General features: G+C 47.7%; 1 protein-coding gene across 5 annotated transcripts in view; it reads left to right on the forward strand.

Annotated features, from left to right (window-relative positions):
• The window catches only part of ACACA (acetyl-CoA carboxylase alpha), a 103,921-nt gene that overhangs the window by 52,008 nt on the left and 27,739 nt on the right, over positions 1-24,174 (forward strand). For all 5 annotated transcript variants that reach the window (XM_014881125.2, XM_088176845.1, XM_088176844.1 and 2 more), the window contains 9 exons: positions 194-409; positions 1,276-1,431; positions 3,468-3,671; positions 7,497-7,652; positions 9,057-9,203; positions 16,144-16,413; positions 16,849-16,946; positions 17,481-17,601; positions 18,063-18,173. In XM_014881125.2, coding sequence (XP_014736611.2) covers positions 194-409; positions 1,276-1,431; positions 3,468-3,671; positions 7,497-7,652; positions 9,057-9,203; positions 16,144-16,413; positions 16,849-16,946; positions 17,481-17,601; positions 18,063-18,173 — 1,479 coding nt within the window. The remainder of the gene's footprint in view (positions 1-193; positions 410-1,275; positions 1,432-3,467; positions 3,672-7,496; positions 7,653-9,056; positions 9,204-16,143; positions 16,414-16,848; positions 16,947-17,480; positions 17,602-18,062; positions 18,174-24,174) is intronic.

The following is a 24,174-nucleotide window of genomic DNA, read 5'->3' on the forward strand; positions in this document are numbered from 1 at the left end:
GATAATTTGCTGTCCTGCAATTTGTGTTATGCTCTCAGTGCTTCAACAATCTCACAGCGACTGCGTGAGATGGAAAAATCTGGGTTGGATTTGTTTGAATTCTTAGAGTTTGAGTTAAATCTGAAACTTTGTGAGTGTTTCACCTTTCTGATGCACTCCTCCCCACCCTCTGGTGTGTCTGTGTCCCCTGCAGTTCGAGGAGGACAGGATTTACAGGCACCTGGAGCCAGCCCTGGCCTTCCAGCTGGAGCTGAACCGAATGAGGAACTTCGACCTCACGGCCATCCCCTGTGCCAACCACAAAATGCACCTGTACCTGGGGGCTGCCAAGGTGGAGGTGGGCACAGAGGTCACAGACTACAGGTTCTTTGTCAGGGCCATCATCAGGCACTCAGACCTGGTGACCAAGGTGAGTTTGTCCCTTTCCATGGTGCCTGAAGAGGCTGACCTAGAGCAGAGGTTGTTAAAGAGTTAAAGGAATTAAAGAGTGTTAAAGGAATTAATCAAGGATTTATTAAAAGGCCTTCAAAGCATTCACCTTGGGCAGTACAAGAGCCTGGCTGTGGCTGCACCCAATATGGACCCTGGGCCAGGAGTTTTCACACTTTTATCAGTTTTGGTCCATTTCCACATTGGGGTTCATTGTCCAATCCCAGCTTCTGCAGTCCCATCCTCCCAGATTCTCTCCTCAATTCGCTGCTGTTTGCACTTTTTGGGGCTGAAGCTGCAGCGTGTCCTTGGTTTTTGGGCTGGAGAAGGATTGTTTTGTGTGCCTGAGCTGGGAGGAGAGTTGTAACACTTTATCTGAAGTTCAGAGTTATATCCTAATGCAGTACAGAATCTGGAAAATATGAAAGCCAAAACTTAAGGTACCATCCAAAATGGTGAATGAAACCCAGGGTCATCCTAGGCAGCTGCAGGGTCCAAAACTGACAATTCCCTGGATGGAGGGCTGGGGGTTGTGCCCTCTCCTTGCTCTTTGAAATCCTGCTATTCCTGTGCTCCAGGGAGATTTTTCAGGGGCCCAAGAGAACAGGACAGTCATAAATGCTTAGATTTTGAGGCAGCAGTGGCTTGTCCTGGTTTCAGATTTGCTCTGAGCTGAAGAAGGAGGGAGCCAGGTGTGGGATGCAGGCACTGGTTCTGTGCTGGGGGTGGATCACCCCCAGGGCTGCACGTGGGTTCTGTTCTCTCCCTCAAATCCTCCTGCAGTTTTCCAAGCCTTGCCTTCTCAGGCAGTGATTTGGGAGTGAAAAGTGCACGTTTTGTTGGCAGGAAGCCTCCTTTGAGTACCTGCAGAACGAGGGGGAGCGTTTGCTGCTGGAGGCCATGGACGAGCTGGAGGTGGCTTTCAACAACACCAACGTGCGCACGGACTGCAACCACATCTTCCTCAACTTCGTGCCCACCGTCATCATGGACCCCTCCAAGGTGGGAGCTCTGCCCACCTCAGGGCTGCTTGTCTTCCCAGGGCTTCACTTGTCAGAGCTGAGAGGAGTTCTGTGTGTGTGGAATCACAGGATTGTGGAATGGTTTGGGGTGGGAGGGACCTTAAAGCTCATCCTGTTCCAACCCCGGCACCTTCCCAGGTTGCTCCAAGCCTTGTCCAGCCTGGCCTTGGGCACTTCCAGGGATGGGGCAGCCTTTGCCAGGGCCTCCCCACCCTCACAGTCAGGAATTTCTTCCCAATATCCCATCCAGCCCTGCCCTCTGGCAGTCTAAAGCCGTTTTGTTGTGCAGCTCAGCTTCTCTGTGTAAACTGAGGGACAATTATTAGAGATGTGTTTTGTGTTTGAAACTAAACCTGTTTTTTCATTGTGTGTTTGAGATAAACACATTTAATAAGGAAGCAGATGCAAATGCTCTTCTGTTACAAAATTCAGATTCCATCCAAATAAAACATGAGATAAATTAGGAGCTTAAAAAGAATCTGTAAATTCAGCTACAAAAGTGCCTCATTTTCAGTCTCTGATACAAAACCACAGAGAAGAACGTAATAAATAAATGAACATGAAGCTTTGTAGATGCACAGATGAAAGTGCTCAGTCGTAAAGGATGTTTGTGGTTAGCAGAATCACCACAAAGCAAGTCCCAAATCCAGGCTGAATTTAGCTGGAAATCAGCATTCAGTTCATGGGTACCCAAAGATGAGAGCTGACCTTTCCTGAGGAGAACAGCTGAAAGTTTAAAAAGATGGATTGGGTATCAAAATAACTCTCTTGCTTGCTGACTTTTAAATCATGATTAAAAATTGGTGGCTTAAATCCCTTTTGAATGAACCTTTCCTGGCATGTCCAGAGCTGTTGGTTCCCAGGAAGTTCAGAAGAAGCTGGAATATTCACCCCTGGAAGTTGGGCTGCCCTCAGATCCAAACCATGAGTTTTCCTTGAGCTGCTGTGCAAAAGAGACTTTTTTTGGGAAAAATGTTTAACCCAGCCCATAAATTGCCTTCTTTTAATATGCACTTTGCCCACAGTGATATTTTATAAAGTTTAATAGAAGAGCAGAAGGCCCAGCTCCAAGTGGTAATTGCTTTGTTGATTTAAAGCTCCGTGCAGGCAGTGAAATGTGATTATTGTGCATGCAAGGGCTGCAGAGCTGCTTGCCAAGGATTTGGCTTCCCTGGATTCTGTGGTTCCCAGGTGTGAGTGGTGCCTGTGGAGGGGAGGCAGGGGGTCCCTGTGCTGGGGGGGTGTGGTGGTTGGACTCGATGTTCTTCAGGGTCTTTTCCAACTTCACCATTCTGTGATTCCGTGTCGCTGTAGGGGTGGGTGTGACATGCAAAAGGCACACTGCATTTCAGAAGGCTGATCTCTGTTTATGACAACATTGCACCATCTTTTATACCCTCTATACAGTTTACACTTTCTTATTGGTCACAAGTAGTCAGCATAGCAGTCATTGGTGGAAAGTTCTCCACCCCTGTTCTTCCCAGGACATTTCTCAAAATACATTCCACAGCTGCAGAGTTTTTTTTTTTTTTTTCTTTCTGGTTATCTTCTCTTCCTGGTCTCCATGCCAACAACCTTGGTCAGAGAATACTTCTCAAAACAAATCTCATTCATTAACCCTCTCTAACCCACGGGCCAGCTGTGGGTCCTACTGTAGTTCTGTGTGCCATGAGGGAGCGGGAATGGGAATCCAGGGAACAAGGATGTGATTCCAGCACTGTCCCACTACATCAGTGGACACTCCAGGAGGAGTTCCTGCCTGTCTCAAGGTTTAGGATGAGGAGGGACAGGTCACCAAGGCGCTGTAGCTGCACTGGGCCGTGTGCTGATGTTTGGTGCTTCTTGGAGCACTGGGACGGGACACGGAGCAGCCATGGATGGCAGGGATGGTTTGGGTTGGGAGGAACCTTAGAACCCATGTCCCTGCCCCCCTGGCACGGGCAGGACACGGCCCCCAGGCCAGGTTTGTGGGTGGCTGCTGAGGGAGGCCGCTGGCTGTGCTTTGCTCCCTGGCAGATCGAGGAGTCGGTGCGCTCCATGGTGATGCGCTACGGGAGCCGCCTCTGGAAGCTGCGGGTGCTGCAGGCCGAGCTGAAGATCAACATCCGCCTGACCCCCACGGGCAAGGCCATCCCCATCCGCCTCTTCCTCACCAACGAATCAGGATATTACCTGGACATCAGCCTCTACAAGGAGGTGACAGACTCCAGGACAGGACAGGTACGGCCCTGCGGGGATGGGTGAGAGCGCTGGGGAAGGAGACACCTGGTAGCTGATGGTGTAATGGTTTGCAGGCAAAACCAGGGAGACTCCAAGTCAGAAATATAATTTAATAGGAAGAAAAAAAAAGAGAAAAATAAAATACACACAATAGTAGAAAAGAAAAAGCACTGACAGAGTCAGAGTACAACCTGACACCCTGCTAGTCAGGGTGGTGTTAGCAGTCCAGATGAAGTGCTCTTGTTGAAGGAGGGATCCTGTAGGAAGGTCTGGGAGCTCTTGTCCTCTGGAATCCAGTGGGAAAAGGCTGTCTTGGTGTCCCAAATCTCAGTTTTTATCTGGGTAGGAAATGCTTGGCTCCTCCCCCTGGGTGGAGCATCTCCCAATGGGATGATGGAATTTTTATCAGCCCTGCCCTGGGACTGCATGGCCATGAACAGGAGAGATCTCCTGGAGGGAGGATGGGCTGTGGGAAAGATAAAAATGATGGCCCATTAACAGAGGATCTCTCCCACAGAGATAAGGATCCCTGCTGCTCCTGGTTTCAACAGCTGGTGATAGAATACTTGCCTTTGGGCACATCCTTACATTGTAACCCAGGACAGATGGGTTGTTGGAAAAGATAGATTTGATCTCACAGATGTGTGTGTGTAACAGAATGTAGAATCTGAAGAAGGAAAAGAAGGAATAGAAATGATAGCAAGTGTTGATATAGAAGAAAAGAATTGCTGAGCCAGTCTGACTGGATAACTAAGAGGCCAAAGGGTAAAATGAGTTAGAAGGGGTTTTTATGACTCAAAGCAAAGGATAAACCCACCTCAAACAAAAGATGTTCTTACCAAGGAAAAAGATTTTCACAGGCAAACAAGAAAGCCAATGTTGCAAGTAGAAACATAGGTCCAAAATTTTCTCATGGAAGAAAACTGAAAAGCAACTTCTAGCTTAAACTGTAACACACAGACCTTTTGTGATTGGAAATAGTACCATGAACGTGGTAATGTTGGCATAGGCTGTAGGCAATGGTAAAAGTATTGGCTGGCTGTGGTGTTTTAAGATGCTCTGCAATGAAAAGTTTAGAATGCATTGTAAGCAGAACTAGAGTGGTTTCAGATAAAGCCACAGCTGAGGTGACAGGCTGTGGGCTGGGCTCTTGTCACCCACGACCCATGAATTGCTGAATGCTCTGGGTACAATAATCAGCATTTTAAAGAGCAGCCTGGAGTCCCCATCCTTCCTTTTGACTCTTACAATGGGTTCTGGTGGCTCCAGGTAATCTCAGAGTGGTTTGGCTTGGAAGGAACTTTAAAGCTCATCCCATGGACACCTTCCACTAGACCAGGTTGCTTCAATACATTTTAATGTAGCACAAAATTCAGCTTAGCCAAAGGAAGGAGAATGTCAAGGTAAACTCGCAGCAGCAGATGTGAAAATGTGAGCAGTTGAGTCAGTCAAGTTTTCTGGTTGTTTTGTACAATCCTGTTTTCCCAAAGAGTTTTCCTCAGAGTGCTCAAATAGGAATTTGAGAATAGAATAGGATGGGATAGTACATAATAATAGCATAGAATAGGAATCACTGCTGGTGCTCATCTTGTAGGTTGTAATAAAAAAATATTAACAATTATACATTTTCCTGAGTAGATAGAAGAAAATCTGTGAACGTGTCCTTTAAATTCTAAAGATATAAGGAATGACCTGGGTAGGATGATGTAAAATTATGGAAGGTGCTTTTATATCATTTTTATGAAGCATAATGGGCTCCTTTGTAATGGTGGTGGCTGGTGTGGTATTTCTGTTTTCCACGGTGCAGGAATAGTGTGGTTAAACTGAAATACCTACATATGCTAAAATCCATGGAGCATGGGATGCATGGAAAATATTTAAATAGAGAAATGTTTACATCTCCCTGTGTAATCATCTCTCTGCCAGGCAGGAGAAGCAGCAGAATAAATCACTTGGGCACTGTGAATGTAGAACACAAAGTGCTGAGTCACCTTTCTCCCCCTTTTCCCATTTAATTTTTCCAGGGAGCTGCTGGCTGTGGAGTCCATCCAGCTCTGAGATCCCAGAACAGATAGTGTCAGTGTGTTTTACCTCACTCCTGCCTTTGAGGGGAGATGAGGAAAGCAAAGAACATTTTAATAACCTCCAGCAGCTCAGCTTAACCCTTGAGTTGGGTCAGTCACTTGTGAAGGTCACAAGTGAACTCTGAACTGATGGGCTTCATTATTTAAAGCTTGGGGAATGGGCTCGTTGATTTGTTTTCCAGAATATTAAACCAGGTTCTAGTAAAAAAAACCACCTGATTTTTAGGAAACTTCCCCCTCATAATGGAGGTTTAGAGGGTGAGTTCAGATCTGTAGATTTTTTTCCTGTGTTTTCAGAGGGTTCTTTTAAACTTAGAGAAATCTTTTTTTAAAAAAATTCAGATATTACTGATGTGCTGGGTACTTTCATGACTTCTGAAGAATGGTGAGAGAATGACCCTGATCTCTTGTTTCTCAGCAGTGATAGGTGGTGATGCTCAGCACAGACTTCCTCAGTTCCCTACAGAGTTTTCCAGAGATTTAAGGAGAATTTCCCAGTGCAGATCCTGACAGATCCCAAGACAGGCATTGTCACAAACACTCATTACCCTGAACAAATGCTTCTCCCATTAAAGAAGCTGCCTCCCAAATTAATGTTTGTGCAGACTGAAGAGAGCATAAACTGCTGCTTTTATCTAAAAATAAAAATAGGCTTTACTGAATTTTGTGTAATTCTTCAGTTAGTTCTGTTAAACACATCCTGGTCATGTCCCCCCTGCCAGGTGTGTCCCTGTTAAGCAACATTTGGGCCTTTTAAGGTGTTTTTATCCCGTTTTTATCTCCTGTTTCTCCATTGAAAAGCTTCCCTTCCAAATCCTGCCTGCCTGGAATATATAGTGCCATGAAGCACTGCAGTTGGTAATTCATGTTGCTGCTCTGGGAAAATCTTTTAAACTTACAATATCAAAACTTCAAGCCCAATGACATATGCAAGTCCTGACCTGGCTGGCAGATCCTGCTCCATAAATAACAGAGTTCTGCTGGCTGCTCCTGGCTCCCACCATCCATGGCACAGCCTTGGGGTCAGGGGAGCTGCTGGGGACTGGGAGCTCCTCTCAGGCCTGGATTTGTGCTGGGAATGTGGCTCTGGGTGCTCTGAGCTCCCCAGGGATGCTCTGGGTGTGGCTCTGGGTGCTCTGTACTCCCCAGGGATGCTCTGGGTGCTCTGAGCTCCCCCGGGATGCTCTGGGTGCTCTGAGCTCCCCAGGGATGCCCTGGATGTGGCTCTGGGTGCTCTGAGCTCCCCAGGGATGCTCTGGGTGTGGCTCTGGGTGCTCTGTGTTCCCCAGGGATGCTCTGGGTGCTCTGAGCTCCCCAGGGATGCTCTGGGTGTGGCTCTGGGTGCTCTGAGCTCCCCAGGGATGCTCTGGGTGTGGCTCTGGGTGCTCTGTGTTCCCCAGGGATGCTCTGGGTGCTCTGAGCTCCCCAGGGATGCTCTGGGTGTGGCTCTGGGTGCTCTGAGCTCCCCAGGGATGCTCTGGGTGCTCTGTGCTCCCCAGGGATGCTCTGGGTGTGGCTCTGTGCTCCCCAGGGATGGAGCAGTCAGTCCTGGGTGCTGGGATTGTGCAGGGAGGTGTCCCCAAGGGGCAGCAGGGTGTGATGTGGCTGAGCAGGAGCAGCCTTGCAGAGGGCAGGGACACTCAGGCTGGAGGAGCCTGGGAGGGGTTTTGAGAAGAGCTGGATCAGCTCAGGGAACAGAACACATGGATTGAGCAGGACCTGGCTGTGCTTTGTCCTGCAGATCATGTTCCAGGCCTATGGAGATAAGCAGGGACCACTCCATGGGATGCTCATCAACACTCCCTACGTGACCAAAGACCTGCTGCAGTCCAAGAGGTTCCAGGCACAGACTTTAGGGACATCATATGTCTATGACATTCCTGAGATGTTCAGGCAGGTGAGTATTCTTTGGGTTCTTCTTTTTGCCATCTTCATTTTCAGGAGAGCCAAGGGCCTGGAGTGGCTGCCAGGGATTATCAGTTATGGATTTAATCTGTTTGGGATGAAATTAGGATAAACTACTGCTGGAGTTCCATTAATGAGTCAAAGAGTAAAACCTGAAACAAACCATCTCCCCTTTCTTGTTGCCATTTCTTTGTTTTCCCACCTTGTCATCTGCCCTTCCTGGATGGTGTTTCTGGTTTGCTGGCTTCTATCCTGAACCACCTCATTCAAATTTCACTTTGGGGGAACTATTTAATGAATCAAATCCTACAGCAGGTGATATCCTTGGAACACTGTCAGGAGGGAAATTTCAGGGTGTCCTGTTGAGTTGGGAATAATCCCAGATCCTCTTGGGAATACCACACTGGGGTGAATTGAATACAAATATATGCACCTGACATTCCTAAGGAGAATTTCTCTTCCAGTCTTTGATCAAGCTGTGGAATTCCATGAATGATCTGGGAATAATCCCAAATCCTATTGGGAACACCACACTAGGATGAATTGAATACAAATACATGCACCTGACATTCCTAAGGAGAATTTCTCTTCCCATCTCCAGTCTTTGATCAAGCTGTGGAATTCCATGAACGAGCTGGGAATAATCCCAAATCCTCTTGGGAACACCACACTGGGGTGAATTGAACACAAATACATGCAGCTGACATTCCTAAGGAGAATTTCTCTTCCCATCTCCAGTCTTTGATCAAGCTGTGGAATTCCATGAACGAGCTGGGAATAATCCTAAATTCTGTTGGGAATAATCCCAAATCCTCTTGGGAACACCACACTGGGGTGAATTGAACACAAATACATGCAGCTGACATTCCTAAGGAGAATTTCTCTTCCCACCTCCAGTATTTGATCAAGCTGTGGAATTCCATGAATGAGCTGAGAGTAATCCCAAATTCTGTTGGGAATAATTCCAGACTCTGTTGGGAACACCACACTGGGATGAATTGAATACAAACACTTGCAGGTGACATTCCTAAGGAGAATTTCTCTTGCAGTCTTTGATCAAGCTCTGGAATTCCATGAACGAGCTGGGAATAGTCCCAGATCCTGTTGGGAATAATCCCAGATCCTGTTGTGAATACCACACTGGGATGAATTGAATACAAACACTTGCAGGTGACATTCCTAAGGAGAATTTCTCTTGCAGTCCTTGATCAAGCTCTGGAATTTCATTAACGAACTGGGAATAGTCCCAAATTCTGTTGGGAATAATCCCGAATCCTTTGGGAATAATCCCAAATCCTATTGTGAATAATTCCAGATCCTGTTGGGAACACCACACTGGGGTGAATTGAATAGAAACACTTGCAGGTGACATTCCTAAGGAGAATTTCTCTTGCAGTCCTTGATCAAGCTCTGGAATTCCATGAACGACCACGCGTTCCTGCCGCCGGCGCCGCTGCCCTCGGACATCCTGACCTACACGGAGCTGGTGCTGGATGACCAGGGCCAGCTGGTGCACATGAACAGGCTGCCAGGGGGAAATGAGGCAAGTGCCACTTCTTTCCATGCTCTTCTCCTTCCTTGTCCCACCTGGTGTTGTGCTTTGGACAGTGGGAATGAGAATTTTCCAGCCAGGCACCAAAATCTGTTCAGCCTCTCACAGATGAAATCTCACTCTTGGAAATGAGGGTTTTTTTTGTTTCATTAAAAATTGATACTTTCCCTACAATGGGTATTTTAACTTCCATAGTAAATGATGATTCCATTTCAAACCTGTGCCTATGCTGGGCTTGCTTCATAATTAAAAAATGCTCATTCAGCTGTTCCAGGTAACTGGGGTTTGTATTTGAGCAAAATGTGTTTTAGAAGACTAAACAGAAATATTTTCATTTGCTAAAAAAACCCAAACAATCCAAACCACAGAAAAATTTATTTTATGCTTCCATTTCCATCCTCCCTACATAGTTTGTATCAGGGTGTGTGGAACCTCCCCCTCTGGAACAGGATTTACTCAAGAGTTACAACGAGCTGATGCTGGGGATGGGCAGAGTCACTCCTGGAGCTCGAGCAGGAGGAGCCTTTGCTGTCATGGTGGGGTTTTGCTGGGCTGTCTTCCCATTAGGAAGGCAAAAACTGCAGCTTTGGAATGACTGCAGAGTAAAGAGAACCATTAGAAGATGTGGTGATTATTTTTATGGGAATCAGTAAGTGAAAGTTCTCAAGTAATTTGAATTTGAACAGTTCTAGCTGATGGTATAATTTATTTTTTCTTGGTGTTGTTGAACCATCTTTTCCTAAGTACACAGCTTCAGGTTTGCAGAGGTTCTGTTCCAAACCATCAGGGTAGTGATGAAGGAAACGAGGCTTTTCCTCACCATTTCCTGCACGGTTCTTGTCAGGGGAAGATTTGGAACAGGATTTTTACAAATTCCCCCTGACGGTGACTGTGGGTTTGCTGCTGCCTTGTCTTCTGCTGGACTCGTGGAGAAATGTTTGAACTGGTCTAATTAAAGCTGGAATGAGCTATTCCCTGGCAGTGCAGGCTGAGCTGCTGGGGAGCCTTGTGCCATCATCTTTCTCTCTTTTCCCTGCTCTCATTCAGCCTTTGAGTGGATGGTGGCTGGGGAAACAGCAAAGTCCCTCAGGGACGTCGCTCTGTTCTTGCTGAAATTACAAGCACAGAGCTGCCTGGGCATGAACATGTAGTGTTTACTCTGCCAGTATGAATACAAATAGTCTTATTATAAGAGATTCTGTACCCAAAGACCACCAAAAAAAAAAAAAAAGAAAAAAAAAAAAATTAGGAGATTTTTTTTTTTAACCCTTGGTAGACTTCGATGTGCTCAGTTTGTAAAGGAATTGCACGGCTGTTGTGGTGTGTGGAGTGTTGGTATTTAAAATTAATCTGGTCTGATGTGATCTATCAAATGTCTTCTTGCCCAGAGGGGCTGCAGAGGTTGTGGGCTCCCCTGGAAGTGCCCAAGGCCAGGCTGGATGGATTTGGAGCAGCCTGGGACAGTGGGAGGTGTCCCTGCCATGCCAGGGGTGGCAAAAGGTGCTGATTCTCAGAATTCAAATGCAGAGAATTCTCTGAATTCAAATGCAGAGAATTCTCAGAATTCTCTCCAAAGTCATTGGAGAGGTTGCCCATTTTTTTGTAAAGAGTAAAATCTGTTGGGAGCTGCTGTCTGTGGTGAATGTTGTTTTTGTTTGGGCACATTTAGGTTCCTGTTCTCCTTGTTTTGGACCAGAGGCTCAGAGCCATTCCCACCCTTCCAGTGGGAGCCAGGGCTTGGCCTTCCTGCCAGTTCCATTTCCTCCTGTGGAAAAGGGTCAAGACACTCTTGCTCTGACAGCATTCAGCTGAGCTGAGTGCCCTGAGTGTCTGAGCTGATGGGAGGAATTGAGAACCCAGCCTCAAATCAGGAGATTTGTGAGCAGGGTGTTCAGGCAGGGCTGCAATCCCTGCTCTGCTCAGGGCAGGAGCTCCAGGCTGGGCTTCTCCCAGCGTTTTGGGCTAAAATTTGTGTGTTTTCAGGAAAATCTTGAGTTGAGACTCTTCACAACTGGAGAGGTTTTTCTGTTCGTGGCTCACGACCACTCCCCTCACCCACCACAGTAATTAGCTCTTTGCTGTGGTCTCAACAAAGAAGCCAAGGAATTAATGGACTGTGAAAATACAAGTTGCTCTTTATTCCTGGAGTGCTCTGGCTGCTCCAGAGCTGAGGGTCCCAGTCCTTGTGCTGCTGGCCCTGCTCTGCCCCTGGGGCACAGCACCATCCTAACTCTGATTTCTTCTTCCCAGCCTCTGAGCATCCACCTCTTCTCCCACTTTGTCACAGAATCCCAGACTGGTTTGGGTTGGAAGGACCTTAAACCTCCTCCTGCTCCACCCTTGCTGTGGGCTGTGCTAAAATGAGGAAATCTCTTTCAGAGTCAGGAACTGGGTGAGCACAGAGCAGTTCAGGAGTGTATCCACCACTGTTTAAATCACCGTGCTGGAGACAAGACCTGGAGCACAGTGACACCCCCTTCAAAGCCCAGGGCTTTGTTCCCAAGATTAGCATATTAGCAGAAATCTCAGTGTGAAAAGGTAATTCCCTCAGCCCCTTGCAGAACTCAATATATTCCTTGTCAGTCCTGAGCCAGGCATTTGGATGCTTTTCTATAGCACTTCATGTATTTTGACTCCAATTTCCCCTGATCCTCTGGCACCAGGAAAGCACCAGCTGCTGATAAGACCCAACTAATCTTCGAGGACAAGGAGAAAGTGATGTAAGGAGGGCCTGCAGCAACACCCCACATCTCCCTTCATCCCTCTGCTGGTGCCCGTGGAAAATGTGTCATTTTCCCCACTGGCACTAGATGTCACAGTTTTTCCTCCTCAGTAGCACGAGGATCAGAAATAATCCACAATCACCGCTGTCTGCTGGAGCTTTGGCTGCAGCACCTTTCCTGGGTAGCTGGGAAGGTTTGGCCAGGGGGAAATTCAGGATGGCAGAGGGCTCCTGGAACGCTGCTCTGGTGGCTTTCTGCGTTGCCAGAGGCAGAAAGGTGTAGCTAATGCATTTTATACAAGCACAGCTTAATCGTCGAGCTGCATGTTCTGCTTTGTCACCCCCTGTTCCTGCATTTTATGGCAGGCACAGGGAATTAAAACAGCAGCGAGAGCTGCAGGCTGCTTGGAGGGTTTTAAAATCCCCAAATCCAAACCTTCCAGGAACAGAGATGGAAGAGGTGGCACAGTTTTGTTCTCTATTCTCGTACAGATGTTTGTAACACCTGGATGCTGTGGACAGGAATGTTCTTGCCCACAGGAAAGCTCCTGATGAAGGTTGTCTGTTGCTCTCTGTGATGTGTCTGTATCCATCTGTAGCTTCAGGAGGAATTTCTCCATGGAAAGGGTGGTCAGGGACTGGAAGGGTCTGGAGTTCCCACCCTGGAGATGTCCAAGGAATGACTGGATGTGACACTCTGCTCTGGGTGACAAGGTGGGGATGGGTCACAGGTTGGACTCAATCTTGGAGGTCATTTCCAACCTTGGATGGTTGTGGGATTCTGTGACACCTTTCCCTGAGCACTTGGTCACGTCTCATCCTGGAGCTGTTCCCTCCCATCCCTCAGCCTGTGCCAGCGTGCTTGGCTGGGCTGCCACCACCACGCTTGGATTGCTGAGGGACACCTTTCCCAGAGCCAAGAAGGAATCCTGGGTTTTGGCACTCCACCCTTGTCGAGGCTCAGAGCTGGAATGCCTCTGGCAAGCCACGTGCACTCTGCCCCTTTTCCTGGGAGCTGGTTCGTGCTCCAGATAAAAACTGGGAAGCTCTGCACAGTGTAAGTGCAGAGAGTCACTCTTTTAGGTCTGAAGTTCCAGGTTCAAATGGTGAAATGGCAAAATTGCTGCATCTGCACCAAATAAAAACCCACATTCAGCTTTCCAAATCTGGATGTAAATGGATGAAATGAAGCCTGGCCTCCAGTGCCCAGGCTCAGCACCATCCTGTAGTGAGGGAAGTGGAATAAACCAACACTGATCTCTCTGCTGCCCAGTGACAGGACCTGAGGGAACAGCTGGGGAAGGTTTAGGTTGGATATCAGCAAAAGATTGTTCCCCCAGAGGAATGGGCACAGCTGCCAGAGCTCCAGGAGTGTTTGGACAGCAGTGCCAGGGATGCACAGGGTGGGATTGTCGGGGTGTCTGTGCAGGGCTGTGAATTGAACTGGGTGATCCCTTCCAGCTCAGGATATTCTATGATCCCGTTGGCTGTGCTTCTCCAGGAATTACAGAACCTGCCAGAAAGAGCTTGAAAAGCTCCCTCTCCCCTGCAGCAGCTGCTGCTGCCCCTGGCTGCCCCGTGCCTGGGATCGGCTCCTTCCCCGCTCCCCTCGGTGCCTCTTGTCAACAGCTCTGGCTGCCACTGGCAGTCAATTTGGAACTGCATCAGTGTGTGTATTACTGTTCCCATCGATAGTGCAATTAATGTTGAAGTCAATTTTGGTGTTAATTTTAGGCCATGATTAGTGTTGACACTGGGTGTCAAACGCGCGGCGTTTACGAGCGCCGTGCCCGTTCCGCCGGCTCTCAACGCTTCCATTAGGGCCAGGATGGAGAGGGAGAAGGTGTGTGTGTAAAATTACACATCTGAAACTTGGGTGTCATCCCCGTGTGTCGTGCAATTCTGCAGGGCTGGGGCCGTTCAGGGAGCAAATGACAGCTGAGCACTGAATCCTAATCACAGTTTGGAGCATCAGAAATAATGATCACTTCTGATCGGGGCTTGTGAATAATTCATCCCCTTTGATTTTCACGTGCTGCCCACTGATACTTTTCAAACCAAATGTGTTCCTACAGGAGAATAATGGTCCCACTTCTTATGGAAATACCGTGGCACAAATCATTTTGCCAACATAAAAACAGTTAAATAAGACGGTTCCTGCTTTTTATTTTTTTTCCTCCGCCTCTTCTTCACTCCTGGGTGTGCTGGGAATGGAGCAGTGGCAGGAGCAGCACTTCCAAACTGTGCTGCCCCTTCAAAAGAGCCTGCTCCAAAGCCAGGGCTGCTCACCATCACCTGCCAGTGCTCTTAGATGATTAGCTCAGCCTGGCTAATTAACCTGGGAACTCTCCAGTTTTTGGAGTGCTGCCGTTAACTTAAAAATCTCATTATTCATTTTTTTTTTTTTTTTCTGGAATAGAAAGCCGTTCTCCACTACCCATAAATCTCAACCGAATCTAGCAAATTCATAGCAAAAAAAAAATCCTTAGTTGTGCAGATCCCCGTGGCTTTTTATTACTGGATAAAAGGCACGAAACGTGGTTTGAATTGGAGAGGCAAAGGACACCCGAGTTAATAGTGGTGCACTTTTAATTTTGCTTTTCCTAAGCTCCATATTTCTCAGCTGTAAACTGTTTTCAGGAGTCTGTGCCCTGGTTTGGTTGTTTTCTGTTCTGGCAAAAGGGACTTTACTGGTGTAGAGGACACAGGATCTTGAGTTAGGAAACTATTCCAACAGTTCTGCTGCAATCTGAATTTTCTAAATAAGCAATGCCTTAAATTGGCCTGTTTCCTGTGCTGTCAAATATCATCAAGCTTCTGAAAGTGAGGAAAATCTCTTAACATCCTGGTGAGGGGCATGGACTGTGGGAGCAGCCCTGGGGACTCCCTGGTCCATCACTGGTCCCTCAGCCCTGGATGATGGGATCAGTGTGGCTGTCAGGAAACAACTTTTAGGGATTTTTTTTGCTCCCTTCTTTGAGGCTGCTGCAGCATCTCTCTGTTCCAAACCCTGCAGGTGGATGCTGAGGTGGAACTGTAAGTCTGCAAATATTCAGAGGCAAACAGATTATTCCCTTTTGACTTGTCAGTGTAGGAGTGGAGGAATCCAAGGAGAAGGTGAACTGAAACACTCTGTTAACTTGCAATCTCAGCTCTTGGAAGGGGAGGTATAAGGAAGGATCTGCCAGTAGCTGGCTGTAATATTTTTGGATTGCTGCCTGCTTTACTTCCAATGACCCTTTGATTAATTCCTCTGCCTCTTTATTTTTTTTAATGAGCCTATTATGGCATATCTTATTGCAGATGCTGATTGGATCTGGGCTGTGTATTGTGCCATTTGGATGTGGATTAAATGGCACAGATCTATCTGCTGCCTCTCCCCCTCCTGCTTTAGTTCATCATGCTCAGAATTCCGAGGCTCCACAATGAGAGTCTCAGCCCTGCTGATTGCAGAGGATGTGCAATCGGCTTGAGGAATGTGTACTCAGAGCTTATGATCCTTGGGCAAGCGGGGACTGGGTGATGCATGTGGCTTTCAAGGGACACTGCTGTTCCCATCTGTTAATGGCATTCTGAGCTGGCTGGCTCCAGGAGCAGTGCCTGAGGGATGGGGCACGCAGGGGAAGGGATGGGCCAGGAGAGATCATCCCGTGATTTTTTTTGGAAAAGAAAAATACAAAAAGAAAAAAGCAAAAAGCGTTGCTTACCCAGGCGGGTTTGGGATGGAGCTGCTGTAAAATTGGGGAAGGGAGAAAGGAAGAAATGAATGGAAGGATGGGATCTCAAATTGCTATTTGAGATAGCAATGAAATAAAAAGGTGTTTGAAATGAGGGTTGGGTGAGGGTGTGAGGTGATAGCTGGGAATCCTGTGTAGCAGCACATCCCACCTGACCCTGGGAGCACAGGGAACACACACAGAGAGACGTGGGCAGAACGTGTTGGACCTGTGATAAACCCCTGAGCAGGGAGAGGGAAATCCAGGGTGAGGGTCCTGGTGGGATGGGAGCAGTGGAGAGTGAGCCCCAAGGAATGAGGGAAGGATTTTGCACTGGCAGAGCCCATCAGAGCTGCTGTTACCCAGGTTCCCCAGGAAAATAAACCAACTCCAAGAGAATTCCAAGAGACCACTTCTTCAAATAAGAGAATTCACCCCCGTGTGAGTTGACCCTTGAAGACACAACATTTATTTTGTGCTGTTCTCTTGGCAGATTGGCATGGTGGCCTGGAAGATGACCCTGAAGACACCAGAGTACCCAGAGGGCCGGGATATCATTGTCATTGGCAATGACATCACCTATAAAATCGGCTCCTTTGGGCCCCAGGAGGATGTGCTGTTCCTCAGGGCGTCTGAGCTGGCCCGGGCTCAGGGCATCCCCCGCATTTATGTGGCTGCCAACAGTGGGGCCAGGATTGGGCTGGCTGAGGAGATCAGGCACATGTTCCACGTGGCTTGGGAAGACCCAGACAACCCCTACAAGGTGAGGGGGAACAGGAGCCAGGGTGGGGGAAACTCTGCAGGAGTCTTGTTTAGACACCACCTCTTCTAATAGAGGTGAGGGTGAGCATTTCGCAGAGTGTCACATCCAAAATTCTCCCTGGTGTTGGGTTGGAGCTCTGGAATTGTCCAAGGTGGGGCTGGGTGCAACCTTTCTGACCCAAACCATTCCATGGCAGGATTTTAGCAACTCCCAGGCAGCAGATTGACATCTAGAAGGAGTTAGTGCTAAATATTGCACCATTCCCAGCTTTCAGTGGCCTCAGCTGCATCTCCAGTGTTGAGAGAATGCTCATATCACTCTGAGGAGTTTAATTCTAACTAATTTAATGTGAAAACTTGTTTTTGGAAGAGGTTACAGGGGAACAGGAAGGGACTACAGGTGGGATTGGGATGAATGAACTGTTTTTCCCTGCAGGGATACAAATACTTGTACCTGACTCCTCAAGACTATAAGAAAGTCAGTGCCCTGAACTCTGTTCACTGTGAGCATGTGGAGGAAAATGGAGAGTCCAGGTAGGAATGAAAAGCTTTCTGTTCATCCTTGGGTGATGCATGGCATGTCCTTGTCCTCAGCTGGGCCATTCCTTAGGGTCAGGGCATGGAGGCTTGGAAGAAGGAAGTGAAGAAAAGATGAGAACCTCGTTGTAATCCTTTTCCCTTTTTTTTTCCTTTTTCCCTTTTTTTTTTCCCTTTTCCCTTTTTTTTTTTTTTTCCGTTTTCCCCTTTTTTTTTCCCTTTTCCCTTTTTTTTTTTTCCCTTTTCCCTTTTTCCTCCCTTTTCCCTTCCTTTCTTGCCCTTTTTCTTATAACCAGCCTGCTCCTCACATCCTCTAGGAACGACAGGACACTTTTCCCAGACCTTCCCCTCCCTTGCAGGGATCATTCCATGGTGCTGCAGGATGAGCCCTGCACAGCTCCTGCCTGGGCTTTGTGCACATTTCTCCTTGGAGCCTTAATGCTATTTAGTCACTTTTCATTTTCTTTGTAGCAAACTGATTCAGCAAATCACTGGACCTTGTGACTCAAAGGCTGTGTGTGTCTCCCTCAGGTACAAGATAACAGATATAATCGGGAAGGAGGACGGGCTTGGAGTGGAGAACCTCAGAGGATCTGGAATGATTGCTGGAGAATCATCTTTAGCCTATGAGAGTGTTATCACCATCAGCTTGGTAATCCCCCACTGCTTTCTATTCTTCAAATGCATTGTCTGTTTCAGCTAAAAATCCTGTGATGTTATCCCAGACATCCTTGTGGGATCAGCCTTCTGGCTCCTGTAGGCTCTGAGCAATGCTCCTGGCACCAGTGCAGGCCTGGGTCCCCTCCACACTCAATTTAAAACACTTCAGCCATTTGGCCTCGTATTTGCTCCATCTGAAAGTTGCTGCTTTTCTATTTTTATAAATAAAATGCGTTTATGGTCATGGCCTGTCTTTTACAAAATAACGGATTCTGGAATTTTCCAGCGAGGGTAGATTTTATGGCCTTGCACTACAAACACACCTGGTTTTATCTCAATGTTTGAATCAATAGGTTGGGGCTGTGCAGAGAGACAGAAATCAATGCCATTGCTTCTTTTTTTTTTTTTTTTTTTTTTCCTTTTAAATCCCTTTCTTTTTCCTTTTTTTCCCAGGTCACGTGTCGGGCAATTGGGATTGGTGCCTACATCGTCAGGCTGGGCCAGAGAACCATCCAGGTGGAGAATTCCCACATCATCCTCACGGGCTGTGGGGCCCTCAACAAAGTGAGTTCCTTGCATTTCAGCCCTCAGAGCTGGGCTTTGTCCTGGAATCCTGGAATGCTTTGGGTTGGAAGGATGTCGAAGCAGCTTTTAACAGAAATTGTGGGCATGGATTAAACACCAGGAGGTGCCCAGGTGATGTTTTCTCCCACCCACTGGGTGCTGTGAGGGCTGTTCCCAGTGTCTGGAAGTTCCTGTCCCAAAATATGTGTGAAGAATGAGCTGAGCTTGCAGTCACCCACAGCACTGTGTTAGTTCTCGGGAGGATGTTGATTTTTCCAGGCTGGGAACGAGATTTCCTGCTGCAAATCTCAGCTGTGGGGTCAGGAGGAATATCTGGGGCTGTTACCAAGAAAACTTAGAGCTTCACTACTAAAGTAGTGAAGTGGCTCTTTTTTTTTTTTTCTTTTTTTTTTTTTTTTCCCCCACTCCAGAGGCAGATTTTTCTCCCTTGCTGCCCCAAGCCCATTAAATCCCCCAGGCTGCCTGGTACAGACACAGCTCCCAGCCCACTCTGCTGCCATCCCTGTCCCCGAGGGCTTTTGTTTCCCTGGAGTTGGGGCTGTGTGCTGTGAGTGCCCTTCCCCACGAGCAGCTTTGTTCTCAGGCACTCTCAGCACCTGGGGTGCCTGTGCTCCATGGCAAGCTGGGTTTCCAGGAGTGCCTGCCTGACAATGGGAGATAAAGGAAAACAGGCTCTTGTTGAATTATTCCCCTGAATAAAGGGGGCTCTGCAGAAAATGAAGCATTGATCCTATCAACTCCAGGCTGCAGCACCCTCAGTTAGATCTCTTACACACATCACACACACCTGCATCAATGGGAGGAAAAGAGGCATTTGAAGATCCAGCCTTTAAAGAGGAATTGAGTCAGTTTAGTGCCTGCTGGAGTGCAGTGAGTTGCCTGGTTCCAGCTGTCACTTGCTGGGGATCCTGCAGAGTTCCCCAGATGGCAGGGCCAGGCTGTTCATTCTCCCCCTCTGCCCACGTTCAGCTGCACTCCCTGCCCCTGCAGTCAGTGGCTGTTGTCACAGGACTGGGTTCATCTCACTGAATTTTGGGCACTTGAAAATTAAGGATATGGACTGAGTGAAGCACCTGACGTGTGTCAGCAGGCACAAGAAGAAGGAGGTGTTTTCTGGAGGGGATTTATCCCATCCTGAGAATTTCAGTGGGCTGAATAATCCCCTGTGCCCTTTTCCCTCCTCCCTGCCCTGTTGGGATGTTTGTGTCAGATCTGAATCTCCACCTGCCTAAAGGTGAGGGAAGCACCTGTTTTATCCTATCCAGCGTTCCCAGCAAGACCCCAACAATGTTTGCCTGCCCTTGTGCAGTGGGAGCCTGGGAGCCCCCACTCACTCCTGGCTGTGTGATGTGCCTGCTGCTCAGTGACCCTCAGCTTCCAGTCCCTGCAGCTCTGCTCAGGGCTTCTTGAAGGGATCCAGCTGCCATTGTGTCCCAGAAGTGTGTTTGAAGCAGGGAGCTGGTGTGCAGGGGAATGTCCAAGCTCAGCCTGGCTGATCCTCTGGAGGATCTGGAACAAGCAGGGAATGCTGATCCATTGATATCCTCCTGCCATGGAGTGACTTCACACTCGCCCTGTGCTCCCTGAAACCCATTCAACACTTGTCCCTGCCATTTAGAGGCCACTTTGAATTTTTTGGGGCCAGAGATCAGGTCAGTGCCAGCCAGGGGGGGCTGAGTGTGCCCTGGCAGGAGTGCAGAGAATGTTTGGGTGTGGGAAATGAGGAGTTCCTGCTCATTCATTCATTTCAGACTGGAAAGGAAAACCTTTTGTAGCTGTTCTGTGCCAGTCTTGGTGCTGCTCCTTCCCTTGGAGGATTTGGGGAGTCAGGGCTGGCAGGGGCTTCAGGAGAGATGATGGCTGAAACAAAGATAAATCATGGCAACTGCCACCTTTAGCTTTTCCCAGTTAGGTGCCAGAGATCTGGGACAATTTTTCCACTGCTGACTTTTACCAATGTGCATGCCTAGAGGATGCAGGACAAAGCTGCCACTTCTTGTGTCTGCAAACACATCTTCAAAATGTCTCCTCTCTGCCAGCAGAATGTGCAGCACAAAACTGTTTCTGCAGCAATGGAGACAATTGGGTTTTCAGAGAGCAGGCAGGGCTTTCTGGGAAGTTGTTTAATTTGATTTTTTTTTTTTTTTTTCCCTGTGAAATGCCGGATTCTTTCTAATTTGCAGAGGGGAATGGTGACAAACATTATGTGCTGGTCTCGTTCGTGATCATTATGTAAAAGCAGCCTGAGGGTTCAGGTGTAGAGGGCAAGGTCCAGCTGCCAAAGGCAGAGGGTGACCTCTAACTCGGATGATGAGCTCAAGGTCAGTGGCACTGGAGCTGCAGCTCCTGCTGGGCTCCGGGCTTGGCTCCTCACTGGCCACCAGTGAGCCCAGAGGCACATCCAGGGGACACAGCAGGGTCACAGCATCCTCCAGCCCCACTGCCACGAGGGCTGGCCAGGCTTTCCCTGGGCTCCTGGTGGAGCTGCCTTTGTTTGTCCTGGGCAGGCAAAGGTGTGCCAGCACAGGGGCCAGGGGGCTGTGTTCCTGCTGGCCCCCTTTTGTCTCCCCAGTGCATTTCAGCAGGGGGTGGAGAGGTGGAAATGCCATTTCCTTGCTCTCGGTGAGCGTGTGCCGAGCCCGCTGACCCCCCTGCAAATTGAAATAATGATAATGCTCGTCTCCTGACTGCATCAAAGTATCAGCACATCAAAAGCCAGGAGGCATGAAATGCAAATGATAAAGTGAAAGCAGATGGATTGTGCATGATCGCCTGATGCCCAATGAATTTTAAAAGATGCTGGTTCACATGGGGAGAGGGGCTGAAATAAACACGTTATCCCTGCAATTTTTTTCTTCTTTTTTTTTTTTTTTTCCCTTCCTTTTTTTTTTTTTTTTTTTTTTTTGTTCTTGCTGCTCACTCCTGACAATATTTTTTCACACTTGAGCGAGCAGCCACTCCATCTCCCTCCCTCCCTTCCCTCTCTTTCTCTCCCTCTCTCTCTGTTGCTGTCTCTACCTCACACACGTCTCGGGTCATGTCGCTGCAGCTCCGGTGGAAATAATAAGATATAAACCACGAGGTTGTTATTTGCATAGAAATAGCATGGAGCCCCAGGCAGCATGGGAGAAGGACACAGAGATCATTTGTCTAAAATTTTAATGAAAACTTTTGCTGAGGCAGAGATTTTTTTTTTTTTTTTATTATTATTTTTTTTTTTTAAACTTGCCCTGCCTCCCCCTTTTTGTGCCCCCAAACCTTCCTCCTCCTCCCTCACTCCCTTCCCTCGTCACAAGCTGAGCACGGGGTGATTTCAGACCTGATGTGCTGTGCCCTGCACCAACACCTTCATTTCCATGGGTTTCCTTTTTAATAGAAGCAAGACCAAAGAGCCTGGCATTCCCAATTCCTGCAGTGCTTCCAGGGCTACATTCCATTTCAGTCCTCCCAAAGATGTTCCAGACTCTGCTGCTGACCTATTTTTAATCAGTTTGCTCCTCCTTGTCTTTTGTGTTTCAAAGAAATCCTGTCTGGGAGATTGTTGTGTTAATGGAAACAAATAGTGGCTTCAGTCAGGTTTTCCCTGCAGATCCCTGCTCTAGGCTTTTCCTGAGGGGAGCCAGGCTCAGCTGAGACTTCCAGGAGCTGCTCCAGGCAGCATTCCCATCAGTTTCTTGTGTAGATGTTCATCCAGGCTCTCAAAATAGTTTATTTTTTGATGGTGATGAAGAGCTGCCCCAAAGCTGTCCTCCCTTCTGCAGGTGACAGAAGTCACTGGTTTTTTTTTTTCCCCCCCCGTTTTAGTTTTATTTTTCCCCAAACTCTTTGGTCTGGGTTTGGCTCTGTGCTCCCCATGGTTTGCTCAGAGCATCCAAGAGTACCAAGGATGAGCTGGGCAATCCCACCTGCCAGGAGCCTGCAGGGTCAGGAAGTAAAACATGAAATATTCAAAGCACAGTTCAGCACTTTGGGCTTCATTTCCCTGCCTGCTTGTGGGGTGACATTTTTGACCAGAATGGGTAAAAAAAAAAAAAAAAAGAAAGTGTTGTTTGGTCTTGTTGGATAGGGAATATCTTTGTATTTTTGATTCAGTGCTGGGCTGTGCTGCAGAACCTTTTGGATGCTCTGGGATTCAGAGAACAGGATGAGACAATAGGTCAGGACTGCTCAGGGGGCTGTGCCCGTGTGAGAGAGGTCTGGGCAGCTCTGAGGCTCCTCGGGGAGGAACAGGAGGCTCACACAGCCTGGGGAGTGATTGCCAACAGCAATATTTACCCTTCAATTCCACAATCTGCAAAAATAAATAAAAGCCCCGTGAGCCTGATGCTCTTTGGGGTTTTTACTGTGGAAAGCTCTTTTTTTTTTTTTAATTTTTTTTTTCGAGATTCAAGGCAGGGATAGCTCAGTATCTGCTCAAGATGACTCCAGCCTTGGGATTAGATCAGAGCAATCATGTGAGCTAGAACAGCAAGTGCCAGCCCTGCCATTCAAAGGAGCATTATAATTATTAATGCATGATATGAATCTTTCTGTAGTGGCACAGCAGGGCTGTTGGGAAGATCTGTATGGGTGCAGGGTGCTGGGGAATGCTAAGCAAGGAGAGCTGGCAAGAGTCAAGCAGAAACCAGCACTCAGCAGCATCAAGTGTTGGTTCCTGCTGTGGTTGGAGCTGCCCAAGGTTATCCCAGTCCTGGGGAGCAGGACAGAGCCTGGCTGCTGACCTGGTGTGGGTCACTGTCTTGGTTTAATTTGAATTTCCTGGCCAATAATGTTATGGTTTTGATTTGCTAATCTAAATATACTTATTTTCTGTTGTGAGACAGAACCAGGAGCAAGAGCAAGGCAGGCCTAAATCTTAAAAGGGTATAAAAAACTTTATTAACTACACAAAGAAAATAGTAAATTCAGAATAAGATCCTCAGACTACTTCCTCCTCCTTCTTCCTATTCCTTTTTAACAACAACATACAATGACACTTCAGTCAGTTCCCTACTTAAATAATTTTATTCAATTCGCTTCAGAGAGAGGAACTTTCTCTTATTTGGTTATAGGTTTTATTTTATTCTAAGAGGGGAAAAAAACCCCAATTCTCTTGTGACTCTGCTTTCTATTTAAAATCCTCTCTAAGCCTGCCCTCCTCCAGGTGTAACCAGCACATTGAGCATGGCTCAGTCCCAGCAAAGCCAGGCTTATTCCTTTCATTCCCTGGCACTGGGTGCTGCAGGGGCTGTTCTTGGTGGCACTGCTGGTGACACCCAGGTCCTTGCTGCGTGTGGAGCAGGGGGTGCAAGCAGGATGGATGTGCAGATAAACAACCACCACCCTCTGCTGCTGCATTTTCGGTTTAATTGCCTTTCTTTAAGTGCTGATATTTGTGTATTGTTCCCATTAGAGACAATTTACGTTCCAGGCATGCCATTATCAGTCCCTTGATGTTTGCTTAGGGAAGAAAGTCTAATAGATTTCTGTTGACTTTTTTTATTCTCCCTCCTTCTATCATTTTTAATACAGATCTGCGTGGGTGGGGGCTCTGTGTGTGTTTAATTCTGTTTAATTCAGGAGTTTGCCATCATGGCCCATATTCTGCCTGTCCAAATCTCTTGCCCAGGACTTGTCCCAGCTCCTGGGGAATCCTGCAGGCTGTGTTCTCACTGGAGCATTAACTCTGCTCCCTAATGCTCCTCCCCAGGAGCTGAACTTCTCAAACATCTCCCAGAATTATTGGTCCTCACCATCCCTCTTGGGATGTCCCCAGGAGGACATCGGGGTGACCAGCCTGGGGTCTTTGCCATAGAAAAATTCCCTGTGATTCTGGATGCATGATAGGAACAGCTTTGGAGAATTGCAATTTCTCATGACTGAGGAAGTGAACAGAGTTTCCCTGTCCTGGTGAAGAGGTCTCTGAGTAACCTCGGGGGTCCAGAAGGTGACAAAGGAAATGACCAAGCCCTTTGAGTTGGAGACAAGCATTAATATTGTT

This window comes from Sturnus vulgaris, chromosome 21, assembly GCF_052056855.1.
Source record: "Sturnus vulgaris isolate bStuVul1 chromosome 21, bStuVul1.hap1, whole genome shotgun sequence".
NCBI classification, from domain to species: domain Eukaryota; kingdom Metazoa; phylum Chordata; class Aves; order Passeriformes; family Sturnidae; genus Sturnus; species Sturnus vulgaris.